At 45.8% G+C, this 13,963-nt stretch overlaps 1 protein-coding gene across 1 annotated transcript in view; it reads left to right on the top strand.

Annotated features, from left to right (window-relative positions):
* The window catches only part of LOC110487865 (gamma-aminobutyric acid type B receptor subunit 1), a 265,484-nt gene that overhangs the window by 102,638 nt on the left and 148,883 nt on the right, over window positions 1-13,963 (top strand). Inside the window, exon 7 of the mRNA XM_036970908.1 lies at window positions 5,855-6,015. Coding sequence (XP_036826803.1) covers window positions 5,855-6,015 — 161 coding nt within the window. The remainder of the gene's footprint in view (window positions 1-5,854; window positions 6,016-13,963) is intronic.

Below are 13,963 nucleotides of genomic sequence, written 5' to 3'. Positions count from 1 at the left end.
CAACCGGCCGGCCAACCAACGGGCCTGCTGCTCAGATATTGTAACCAAGGCCTTTTATTCCCCACAATGCTGTTCATAGCACTGCTCACCAGTGGCTGGCTGAGGGAATGACAAGAGTGCCGCCCTGGTGGCACATAATGTACATTACAGCTACACTCCCCACAACCCCGGCTAATTATTAGAATCAGGTGCGCTAGATTAGGGTTGGAATTAAAAACTTACAGGATGGTAACTCTCCAGGAACAGGGTTGGAATGAAAAACTTACAGGATGGTAACTCTCCAAGAACAGGGTTGGAGTTAAAACCTACAGGATGGTAACTCTCCAGGAACAGGGTTGGAGTTAAAACCTACAGGATGGTAACTCTCCAGGAACATGGTTGGAGTTAAAACCTACAGGATGGTAACTCTCCAGGAACAGGGTTGGAGTTAAAACCTACAGCAGGGTCTCTCTCCAGGAACAGGGTTGGAGTTAAAACCTACAGGATGGTCTCTCTCCAGGAACAGGGTTGGAGTTAAAACCTACAGGATGGTAACTCTCCAGGAACAGGGTTGGAGTTAAAACCTACAGGATGGTAACTCTCCAAGAACAGGGCTGGAATGAAAAACTTACAGGATGGTAACTCTCCAGGAACAGGGTTGGAGTTAAAACCTACAGGATGGTAACTCTCCAGGAACAGGGTTGGAGTGAAAACCTACAGGATGGTCTCTCTCCAGGAACAGGGTTGGAGTTAAAACCTACAGCAGGGTCTCTCTCCAGGAACAGGGTTGGAGTTAAAACCTACAGCAGGGTCTCTCTCCAGGAACAGGGTTGGAGTTAAAACCTACAGAATGGTAACTCTCTAGGAACAGGGTTGGAGTGAAAACCTACAGGATGGTAGGTCTCCAGGAACATGATTGGGCAGCCCTGCTCTATAGAGAACACTACTTTTGACCAGAGCCCTATGGGGTTCCATTCTGGATGCAGCTATGGAGATGACATGCCTCAGTGCTGTAGAACCTAGAGGGTTATTGGATTCCTTCTTAGAACCATCTGTACTGGACCATCTTTGGCAGAGCTTCCCCTAGCCTCCCTTGGCAACCGCAGCAGAGGATAGAGATACAGAGGGGGGTGGGATAGTAACATGTTATATGTGATGTAGTATAGAATCACTGCCTCTGGCCTTACATTTAGAGAGAGAGAGAGAGAGAGAGAGAGAGAGAGAGAGAGAGAGAGAGAGAGAGAGAGAGAGAGAGAGAGAGAGAGAGAGAGAGAGAGAGGTTTGTTTAAAACGGTCTCCAGAATGTCTAATCAGCTTTGCAGCAAAACGTCAGTTAAATGTACTGGGCGCTAAAGGTGCATGACTCTCAAAACTCTACAGAACACTATCATGTGTTTGCTTGTTATTCTTCTGACAGTGCAATTAATATTATTTACATTTCAGTCTGATTTGAACATTTACAAGTGACTCGCCAGTTGTTCGACATCTATAGCTTATTAAGAGAAGGAGATGCTACTTAAGTAAAGGAATGAATGTGGGTAGTTGGAGGATGAGACACACGACTTTCTAACCAGCAAGAAGCATGGATTTTCCCAGGAGAGATGGGAACGCAGAGAGATATACCTCAACCAGACAGAGAGATATACATCAACCAGACAGAGAGATATACATCAACCAGACAGCGAGATATGCATCAACCAGACAGAGAGATATACATCAAGCAGACAGAGATATACATCAAGCAGACAGAGATATACATCAAGCAGACAGAGAGATATATCAAGCAGACAGAGAGATATATCAAGCAGACAGAGAGAGGTGGTAAGGATGTAAGGATGAATCCATGTAGTGGGAGGGAGGGAGGGAGGGAGGGAGGGAGGGAGGGAGGGAGGGAGACAAAGAAATGGTCCATTATATCGCTACGTTACATTTGGTAAATGCCTTTTGCTAAATTGAATGTTTTTATTGATTGGCATGTGGAAGGACGTGATAGAGTAGATCAGAAAGGGAAGAAAAAAGAGAGCTATTTGAGAAAGGATGAGAGGGCTACATCTGAAGGAAATAGATACAATACAAAACACACATAGAAAGAGCAAGGAGGAGGGAGAGATTACAAATGGAGAAGTGCAGAGGAATGAGAGAATCCATCTACTTTGATAATTACTTGACATTTGTAATTAAAATATTTGCATCTAGCTAGAAGAGCGTAGAGATGCAGCACAGTGGTAGTGAGAGCGAGAGAGAGAGAGAGAGAGAGACAGACAGAGCGAGAGAGAGAGAGAGAGAGACAGAGAGAGAGCGAGAGAGACAGAGCGAGAGAGAGAGCGAGAGAGAGAGAGACAACAGCTCTTGTTAAAGGACCAGTGCAGTCAAAAACATGATTTTTCTGTGTTTTATATGCTGTACAGTTCCACACTATGAGGGTGGAATAATACTGGGAAATTGGGAAAATTATGATAACACCCTTTTAGTGTAAGAGCTGTTTGAAAAGACCACCTGAAATGTCAGCCTGTTTTGGTGGGATGGAGTTATGACCTGCCTGGTGGTAAATTAGTTAGTAGAACAATAAGAAACAGTTGGCCACTCTAACAATGGCTGCAGTCCAACTTCTAAGTAGACAGCCCTTGGCAATAAACCCTCAGGCCTTGAAATGCGCTTTACATCGTCATATTGGCGTGTATCTTAAATGTCCCTTGACCAAGCGAGAGAGAGAGTGATGGTCGGAGAGACAACTTTCTTGGTGGAAAATCTTGAAATTGAAATAATTTTTTTAAAATAATTTTTGTTGCCAAATACACAAAAAAAACTCCAGAATTCTATGTCAAAATCAAAAAATATTTTTGATTGAATTTAATCACCTTGTTATTAAGACAATATCCTTAGTAAATTACAATAAGATAAACATCTTCCTGAATCATTTTATGAGTGAATACAATTGCACTAGAATTGCCATATTTTTTAACTTATTTTTTTGTATTTATTTTTGTAATGTTATTTATATATATACCCAAAAAGGGTTAAACAAATCTAAATACATTTTATATTTGAAATTCTTCAAAGTAGCCACCCTTTGCCTTGGTGACAGCTTTGCACACTCTTGGCATTCTCTCAACCAGCTTCATGAGGTAGTCACCTGGAATGCATTTCCATTAACAGGTGTGCCTTGTTAAAAGTTAATTTGTGAAATGTCTTTCCTTCTTAATGCGTTTGAACCAATCGGTTGTGTTGTGACAAGGTAGTGTTGGTATACAGAATATTGCCCTATTTGGTAAAAGACCAAGTCCATATTATGGCAAGAACAGCTCAAATGAGCAAAGAGAAATGACAGTCCATTATTACTTTAAGGACACAAAGGTCAGTCAATACAAAACATTTCAAGAACTTTAAAAGTTTCTTCAAGTGCAGTCGCAGAAACCATCAACGTCTATGATGAAACTGGCTCTCATGAGGACTAACACATTGCGTGGGCCAAGAAACACAAGCAATAGACTGGTGGAAATCTGTCCTTTGGTCTGATGAGTCCAAATTTGAGATTTCTGGTTCCAACCGCCGTGTCTTTGTGAGACGCAGAATAGGTGAACGGATGATCTCCGCATGTGTGGTTCCCACCGTGAAGCATGGAGGAGGTGTGATGGTGCTTTGCTGGTGACACTGTCAGTAATTTATTTAGAATTTAAGGCACACTTAACCAGCATGGCTACCACAGCATTCTGCAGCGATACGCCATCCCATCTGATTTGCGCTTAGAGGGACTATCATTTGTTTTTCAACACCTCCAGGCTGTGTCAGGGCTATTAGACCAAGAAGGAGAGTGATGGAGTGCTGCATCAGATGACCTGGCCTCAACAGTCACCCGACCTCCACCCATTTGAGATGGTTCGGGATGAGTTGGACCACAGAGTGAAGAAAAAGCAGCCAACAAGTGCTCAGCATATGTGGGAACTCCTTCAAGACCGTTGGAAAAGCATTCCCCATGAAGCTGGTTGATAGAATGCCAAGAGTGTGCAAAGCTGTCATCTACTTTTAAGCATCTCAAATATAAAATATATGTTGATTTGTTTAACACTTTTTTGGTTTCTACATGATTCCAAACTTTTGACTGGTACTGTATATACACTTTGTATGTATTTAGTAATTTCTTGTTTACACCTGTGTTTTGTTTTGTTAGACATGTTTGATGTAGGGATGGATGGAGTTTTAAAAAATGTAAAAAATAAACAATTATAAAAAAAAATGATATAAGAAAGAGTTCCAAACCTCTCTGCCAATAACAGGTCGTTTTCTGTTTTCTCCTCCCCACTCAGACCCAGACAGTCCTAAAGAAATTCTTGCTTGACCATTTTAATTGAAAACAATCACAGTAAGTGAATTGCTACCCAGATAAAAACGGCGCATTGGACCTTTAAAGTTTACAATAAAAAATTAAGTATTATAGTGTGTAGTTGGCTGAGGAAAGAAAAGGGAGAGAACGGTAATTGAGAAGCTCTGTTAAGGGATTGCAAATTCAAAGTGGTTTGTGAAACGGAGAAGGATAGAGCAAAACAACCAACCAACTACCCCCTCCCTCCACTCTCTCTCTCTCTCTCTCTCTCTCGCTCTACCTCCCTCTGTGCTACGTAAACCTGGACCACTGTAATTATTTCCCTCTCTCTGCTGCAGTCGACGGAAAAAAAAATAACGCTTGGACCTTGTTCACTTTAACACTTACGTTTAACCCGAAACTGCTGTGACCGTTTATTGTGTTGTTTTTAACCGCTGAAGGGTAACCGGGTTCGACTCTTGCTATCTGCTTACCTGTCGTTTAAAATTCCATCATTCAAATGCCGAGTTGACAACACGCGCCTCGTTAACGGGCAGGAATAGACAACTGTGGCATGTTTATGTATTGCGGCGGTTGATCCTACATAACATGCGCACTACCTAGCGTGCCGTTTTAATTAAATCATAGTGCAATATCTTCCGGGAGAGCAGTGAGTATGTAGGGAATTGGATAGGGCAAGGACAGATGAGTATTTAAAACGAGCACGGTTGAACAGTGTAGGTTACCGTCGGATGTATTCATATTTCTCTCTAAATTATTTCTAATATTTTCTCTCAACATTTCTCTATCTAATTCCCGAGACTTTGCGGCCGGGCGCTCTCAGTGATATCATCTTTTCCAGAACCTTGGACAGCGGAAATACTAACACAAAGAATGGTCGCAGGATACAAATCATTTTCTACCACTGCCAGGTTTTCTGGTGGCTATTCATATCCAGCGAGCAAGTTCAATTAAGAGACTTCCAACCTGCATGTATCGTTAATTGACCTTATCTGTCTGTTAATTTCAAATGAACTTACTATCAGCCGGGTACTGATTACGCTAAACGTGTAACTGCAAGAGGATATCTACCTGTAAATGATATCCAACTGTATTTACTTATAGGCTACTGTGGATTTGGGTCGTATTATTGTCCGGAGACCAACACATGTTGAGTTCAAAGAGAGGAATAATAATTTAGAGACAGAAAAACAGCCTTATGTGTAGGATCCTCAGACTGAATAGTAACATTTATTTACAGACGAAAACGACGTTACCCTTCAGTAAGAACTAGTGTTGAGATAGATTGGCTATTTTATGAGGAATATAAATAGTTTATTTTGTCACGAGAAAAAACACACACTTACAAGAGTTCTTGACGCAGCAACAGCAGAACAATATCAGAGGAGAATAGTCACCAAGACAATTCTCAACCATCAGCGGCATACTACATTTTCTGACACTCTAAAACTTCCACCATGGCGGTGTCCTGTCAAAGTCTACCCGGTGGTCGACGCAAGACATTGATGTTCGCCTCGCTGACTTTACTCTTCTCTTGGTCCTGCCCGGCTCTAGGCAAGAAGAAGCTCTACATCGGTGCCCTCTTCCCGATGAGCGGAGGCTGGCCCGGGGGCCAAGCATGCCTCCCTTCCGCTCAGATGGCCCTCGACTTGGTGAACAAGAGAACGGATATATTGCCGGAGTACGAACTTGAACTGATCCACTACGATAGCATGGTGAGTAGCCTAGGCTAACCTAACCGCAAAATAAGTGCTTTGACTGCATGATTTCTGCGTAAACATCAATTTATCCCATCCAAAGTGTCTGAATTACGTGGTTTATGGTTACATTAATAATTCAGACTGGATCGTTATTCATATTAGATCAACATTTGAATCATAATGGCTTGTTTTTACTGCAACTTTGTTTTGCTTATATTTGCATAATATGAATACCAAATCTATGTCATGCCTGCCGTAATTTGGATAATAAGTTGTCCTTTGTGAATTCTTTAATTTCCTCAGTTGTTTTTAATGAGCTCCAATAGACTGTGTTTCTTTGATTCATGTTCTCTAAGAGGCAGGGCAGACTTAGTGAGTTGGAGGCCCCAGGTCGAGGCTAGTAAATGTGTTAACTTAGGTACATTTTCTGTTCAAATTCAATCTTCTTAATTGTTTTTTTTTTATCTAACCCACTCTCATAGAGCCTCATTGCTACAGCTTACAGTAATTGAAATTAAACTCATTTTTGCAGTCATATATTCACAGGAACTCTGTCAGGGTGGAATAGACCAACTCTGTCAGGGTGGAATAGACCAACTCTGTCAGAGTGGAATAGACCAACTCTGTCAGGGTGGAATAGACCAACTCTGTCAGGGTGGACTAGACCAACTCTGTCAGGGTGGAATAGTCCAACTCTGTCTGGGTGGAATAGACCAACTCTGTCAGGGTGGAATAGTCCAACTCTGTCATGGTGGAATAGACCAACTCTGTCAGGGTGGAATAGACCAACTCTGTCAGAGTGGAATAGACCAACTCTGTCAGGGTGGAATAGACCAACTCTGTCAGGGTGGGCTAGTCCAACTCTGTCTGGGTGGAATAGACCACCTCTGTCAGGGTGGAATAGACCAACTCTGTCAGAGTGGAATAGACCAACTCTGTCAATGTGGAATAGACCAACTCTGTCTGGGTGGAATAGACCACCTCTGTCAGGGTGGAATAGACCAACTCTGTCAGGGTGGAATAGACCAACTCTGTCAGGGTGGGATAGTCCAACTCTGTCTGGGTGGAATAGACCAACTCTGTCAGGGTGGAATAGACCAACTCTGTCAGAGTGGAATAGACCAACTCTGTCAGGGTGGAATAGACCAACTCTGTCAGAGTGGAATAGACCAACTCTGTTTGGGTGGAATAGACCAACTCTGTCAGGGTGGAATAGTCCAACTCTGTCAGGGTGGAATAGTCCAACTTCGTCAGGGTGGAATAGACCAATCCTGTCAGGGTGGAATAGACCAACTCTGTCAGGGTGGAATATACCAACTCTGTCAGGGTGGAATAGACCAACTGTCTGGGTGGAATAGACCAACTCTGTCTGGGTGGAATAGACCACCTCTGTCAGGGTGGAATAGTCCAACTCTGTCAGGGTGGAATAGTCCAACTCTGTCAGGGTGGAATAGACCAACTCTGTCAGGGTGGAATAGACCAACTCTGTCAGTGTGGAATAGTCCAACTCTGTCAGGGTGGAATAGTCCAACTCTGTCAGGGTGGAATAGTCCAACTCTGTCAGGGTGGAATAGTCCAACTTCGTCAGGGTGGAATAGACCAACTCTGTCAGGGTGGAATAGACCAACTCTGTCAGGGTGGAATATACCAACTCTGTCAGGGTGGAATAGACCAACTCTGTCTGGGTGGAATAGACCAACTCTGTCTGCGTGGAATAGTCCAACTCTGTCAGGGTGGAATAGTCCAACTCTGTCAGGGTGGAATAGTCCAACTTTGTCGGGGTGGAATAGTCCAACTCTGTCAGGGTGGAATAGTCCAACTCTGTCAGGGTGGAATAGTCCAACTCTGTCAGGGTGGAATAGTCCAACTCCGTCAGGGTGGAATAGACCAACTCTGTCAGGGAGGAATAGTCCAACTCTGTCAGGGTGGAATAGACCAACTCTGTCAGGGTGAAATAGACCAACTCTGTCTGGGTGGAATAGTCCAACTCTGTCTCGGTGGAATAGACCAACTCTGTCTCGGTGGAATAGACCAACTCTGTCAGGGTGGAATAGACCAACTCTGTCACGGTGGAATAGACCAACTCTGTCTGGGTGGAATAGTCCAACTCTGTCAGGGTGGAATAGACCAACTCTGTTAGGCTGGAATAGTCCAACACTGTCAGGGTGGAATAGACCAACTCTGTCAGGGTGGAATAGACCAACTCTGTCAGGGTTGAATAGTCCAACTCTGTCAGGGTGGAATAGTCCAACTCTGTCAGAGGGGAATAGACCAGCTCTGTCAGGGTGGAATATACCAACTCTGTCAGGGTGGAATAGACCAACTCTGTCAGGGGGGAATAGACCAACCCTGTCAGGGGGGAATAGTTCAACTCTGTCTGGGTGGAAAAGTCCAACTCTGTCAGGGTGGAATAGTTCAACTCTGTCAGGGTGGAATAGACCAAATCTGTCAGGGTGGAATAGTCCAACTCTGTCTGCGTGGAATAGTCCAACTCTGTCTGGGTGGAACAGTCCAACTCTGTCAGGGTGGAACAGTCCAACTCTGTCAGCGTGGAATAGTCCAACTCTGTCAGGGTGGAATAGTCCAACTCTGTCAGGGTGGAGTAGACCAACTCTGTCAGGGTGGAATAGTCCAACTCTGTCAGCGTGGAATATTCCAACTCTGTCAGGGTGGAATAGTCCAACTCTGTCTGCGTGGAATAGACCAACTCTGTCAGCGTGGAATAGTCCAACTCTGTCAGGGTGGAATAGACCAACTCTGTCTGGGTGAAATAGACCAACGATGTCTGGGTGGAATAGTCCAACTTTGTATGGGTGGAATAGACCAACTCTGTCAGGGTGGAATAGACCAACTCTGTCAGGGTGGAATAGACCAACTCTGTCACGGTGGAATAGACCAACTCTGTCTGGGTGGAATAGACCAACTCTGTCAGGGTGGAATAGACCAACTCTGTTAGGCTGGAATAGTCCAACTCTGTCAAGGTGGAATAGACCAACTCTGTCAGGGTGGAATAGTCCAACTCTGTCAGGGTGGAATAGTCCAACTCTGTCAGGGTGGAATAGTCCAACTCTGTCAGGGTGGAATAGACCAACTCTGTCAGGGTGGAATAGACCAACTCTTTCAGGGAGGAATAGTCCAACTATGTCAGGGTGGAATAGACCAACTCTTTCAGGGTGGAATAGTCCAACTCGGTCTGGTTGGGATAGACCAACTCTGTCTGGGTGGAATAGACCAACTCTGTCAGGGTGGAATAGACCAACTCTGTCAGGGTGGAATAGACCAACTCTGTCAGTGTGGAATAGACAAACTCTGTCTGGGTGGAATAGACCAACTCTGTCTGGGTGGAATAGTCCAATTCTGTCAGGGTGGAATAGTCCAACTCTGTCAGGGTGGAATAGTCCAACTCTGTCAGGGTGGGATAGTCCAACTCTGTCTGGTTGGGATAGACCAACTCTGTCAGGGTGGAATATTCCAAGTCTGTCTGGGTGGAATAGACCAACTCTGTCAGGGTGGAATAGACCAACTCTGTCAGGGTGGAATAGACCAACTCTGTCAGGGTGGAATAGACCAACTCTGTCAGGGTGGAATAGACCAACTCTGTCAGGGTGGAATATACCAACTCTGTCAGGGTGGAATAGACCAACTCTGTCTGGGTGGAATAGACCAACTCTGTCTGCGTGGAATAGACCACCTCTGTCAGGGTGGAATAGTCCAACTCTGTCAGGGTGGAATAGTCCAACTCTGTCAGGGTGGAATAGTCCAACTTTGTCGGGGTGGAATAGTCCAACTCTGTCAGGGTGGAATAGTCCAACTCTGTCAGGGTGGAATAGTCCAACTCTGTCAGGGTGGAATAGTCCAACTCCGTCAGGGTGGAATAGACCAACTCTGTCAGGGAGGAATAGTCCAACTCTGTCAGGGTGGAATAGACCAACTCTGTCAGGGTGAAATAGACCAACTCTGTCTGGGTGGAATAGTCCAACTCTGTCTCGGTGGAATAGACCAACTCTGTCAGGGTGGAATAGACCAACTCTGTCACGGTGGAATAGACCAACTCTGTCTGGGTGGAATAGTCCAACTCTGTCAGGGTGGAATAGACCAACTCTGTTAGGCTGGAATAGTCCAACACTGTCAGGGTGGAATAGACCAACTCTGTCAGGGTGGAATAGACCAACTCTGTCAGGGTTGAATAGTCCAACTCTGTCAGAGGGGAATAGACCAGCTCTGTCAGGGTGGAATATACGAACTCTGTCAGGGTGGAATAGACCAACTCTGTCAGGGGGGAATAGACCAACTCTGTCAGGGGGGAATAGTTCAACTCTGTCTGGGTGGAAAAGTCCAACTCTGTCAGGGTGGAATAGTCCAACTCTGTCAGGGTGAAATAGACCAAATCTGTCAGGGTGGAATAGTCCAACTCTGTCTGCGTGGAATAGTCCAACTCTGTCTGGGTGGAACAGTCCAACTCTGTCAGGGTGGAACAGTCCAACTCTGTCAGCGTGGAATAGTCCAACTCTGTCAGGGTGGAATAGTCCAACTCTGTCAGGGTGGAATAGACCAACTCTGTCAGGGTGGAATAGTCCAACTCTGTCAGCGTGGAATAGACCAACTCTGTCAGGGTGGAATAGACCAACTCTGTCTGGGTGAAATAGACCAACGATGTCTGGGTGGAATAGTCCAACTTTGTATGGGTGGAATAGACCAACTCTGTCAGGGTGGAATAGACCAACTCTGTCAGGGTGGAATAGACCAACTCTGTCACGGTGGAATAGACCAACTCTGTCATGGTGGAATAGACCAACTCTGTCTGGGTGGAATAGACCAACTCTGTCAGGGTGGAATAGACCAACTCTGTTAGGCTGGAATAGTCCAACTCTGTCAAGGTGGAATAGACCAACTCTGTCAGGGTGGAATAGTCCAACTCTGTCAGGGTGGAATAGTCCAACTCTGTCAGGGTGGAATAGACCAACTCTGTCAGGGTGGAATAGACCAACTCTTTCAGGGAGGAATAGTCCAACTCTGTCAGGGTGGAATAGACCAACTCTTTCAGGGTGGAATAGTCCAACTCGGTCTGGTTGGGATAGACCAACTCTGTCTGGGTGGAATAGACCAACTCTGTCAGGGTGGAATAGACCAACTCTGTCAGGGTGGAATAGACCAACTCTGTCAGTGTGGAATAGACAAACTCTGTCTGGGTGGAATAGACCAACTCTGTCTGGGTGGAATAGTCCAATTCTGTCAGGGTGGAATAGTCCAACTCTGTCAGGGTGGAATAGTCCAACTCTGTCAGGGTGGGATAGACCAACTCTGTCAGGGTGGAATATTCCAAGTCTGTCTGGGTGGAATAGACCAACTCTGTCAGGGTGGAATAGACCAACTCTGTCAGGGTGGAATAGACCAACTCTGTCAGGGTGGAATAGTCCAACTCTGTCAGGGGGGAATAGTCCAACTCTGTCAGGATAGAATAGACCAACTCTGTCAGGGTGGAATAGTCCAACTCTGTCAGGGTGGAATAGTCCAACTCTGTCAGGGTAGAATAGACCAACTCTGTCAGGGTGGAATAGTCCAACTCTGTCAGGGTGGAATAGTCCAACTCTGTCAGGGTGGAATAGTCCAACTCTGTCAGGGTGGAATAGACCACCTCTGTCAGGGTGGAATAGACCAACTCTGTCAGGGTGGAATAGACCAACTCTGTTAGGCTGGAATAGTCCAACACTGTCAGGGTGGAATAGACCAACTCTGTCAGGGTGGAATAGACCAACTCTGTCAGGGTTGAATAGTCCAACTCTGTCAGAGGGGAATAGACCAGCTCTGTCAGGGTGGAATATACGAACTCTGTCAGGGTGGAATAGACCAACTCTGTCAGGGGGGAATAGACCAACTCTGTCAGGGGGGAATAGTTCAACTCTGTCTGGGTGGAAAAGTCCAACTCTGTCAGGGTGGAATAGTCCAACTCTGTCAGGGTGAAATAGACCAAATCTGTCAGGGTGGAATAGTCCAACTCTGTCTGCGTGGAATAGTCCAACTCTGTCTGGGTGGAACAGTCCAACTCTGTCAGGGTGGAACAGTCCAACTCTGTCAGCGTGGAATAGTCCAACTCTGTCAGGGTGGAATAGTCCAACTCTGTCAGGGTGGAATAGACCAACTCTGTCAGGGTGGAATAGTCCAACTCTGTCAGCGTGGAATAGACCAACTCTGTCAGGGTGGAATAGACCAACTCTGTCTGGGTGAAATAGACCAACGATGTCTGGGTGGAATAGTCCAACTTTGTATGGGTGGAATAGACCAACTCTGTCAGGGTGGAATAGACCAACTCTGTCAGGGTGGAATAGACCAACTCTGTCACGGTGGAATAGACCAACTCTGTCATGGTGGAATAGACCAACTCTGTCTGGGTGGAATAGACCAACTCTGTCAGGGTGGAATAGACCAACTCTGTTAGGCTGGAATAGTCCAACTCTGTCAAGGTGGAATAGACCAACTCTGTCAGGGTGGAATAGTCCAACTCTGTCAGGGTGGAATAGTCCAACTCTGTCAGGGTGGAATAGACCAACTCTGTCAGGGTGGAATAGACCAACTCTTTCAGGGAGGAATAGTCCAACTCTGTCAGGGTGGAATAGACCAACTCTTTCAGGGTGGAATAGTCCAACTCGGTCTGGTTGGGATAGACCAACTCTGTCTGGGTGGAATAGACCAACTCTGTCAGGGTGGAATAGACCAACTCTGTCAGGGTGGAATAGACCAACTCTGTCAGTGTGGAATAGACAAACTCTGTCTGGGTGGAATAGACCAACTCTGTCTGGGTGGAATAGTCCAATTCTGTCAGGGTGGAATAGTCCAACTCTGTCAGGGTGGAATAGTCCAACTCTGTCAGGGTGGGATAGACCAACTCTGTCAGGGTGGAATATTCCAAGTCTGTCTGGGTGGAATAGACCAACTCTGTCAGGGTGGAATAGACCAACTCTGTCAGGGTGGAATAGACCAACTCTGTCAGGGTGGAATAGTCCAACTCTGTCAGGGGGGAATAGTCCAACTCTGTCAGGATAGAATAGACCAACTCTGTCAGGGTGGAATAGTCCAACTCTGTCAGGGTGGAATAGTCCAACTCTGTCAGGGTAGAATAGACCAACTCTGTCAGGGTGGAATAGTCCAACTCTGTCAGGGTGGAATAGTCCAACTCTGTCAGGGTGGAATAGTCCAACTCTGTCAGGGTGGAATAGACCACCTCTGTCAGGGTGGAATAGACCAACTCTGTCAGGGTGGAATAGACCAACTCTGTCTGGGTGGAATAGACCAACTCTGTCAGGGTGGAATAGACCAACTCTGTCAGGGTGGAATAGACCAACTCTGTCAGTGTGGAATAGACAAACTCTGTCTGGGTGGAATAGACCAACTCTGTCAGGGTGGAATATTCCAAGTCTGTCTGGGTGGAATAGACCAACTCTGTCAGGGTGGAATAGACCAACTCTGTCAGGGTGGAATAGACCAACTCTGTCAGGGTGGAATAGACCAACTCTGTCAGGGTGGAATAGACCAACTCTGTCAGGGTGAAATATACCAACTCTGTCAGGGTGGAATAGACCAACTCTGTCTGGGTGGAATAGACCAACTCTGTCTGCGTGGAATAGACCACCTCTGTCAGGGTGGAATAGTCCAACTCTGTCAGGGTGGAATAGTCCAACTCTGTCAGGGTGGAATAGTCCAACTTTGTCGGGGTGGAATAGTCCAACTCTGTCAGGGTGGAATAGTCCAACTCTGTCAGGGTGGAATAGTCCAACTCTGTCAGGGTGGAATAGTCCAACTCCGTCAGGGTGGAATAGACCAACTCTGTCAGGGAGGAATAGTCCAACTCTGTCAGGGTGGAATAGACCAACTCTGTCAGGGTGAAATAGACCAACTCTGTCTGGGTGGAATAGTCCAACTCTGTCTCGGTGGAATAGACCAACTCTGTCAGGGTGGAATAGACCAA

This window comes from Oncorhynchus mykiss, chromosome 32 (assembly GCF_013265735.2).
Source record: "Oncorhynchus mykiss isolate Arlee chromosome 32, USDA_OmykA_1.1, whole genome shotgun sequence".
Taxonomy (NCBI): domain Eukaryota; kingdom Metazoa; phylum Chordata; class Actinopteri; order Salmoniformes; family Salmonidae; genus Oncorhynchus; species Oncorhynchus mykiss.
Note: the sequence above shows the minus strand (reverse complement) of the source record. Positions and strands in the feature narration are given on the sequence as shown.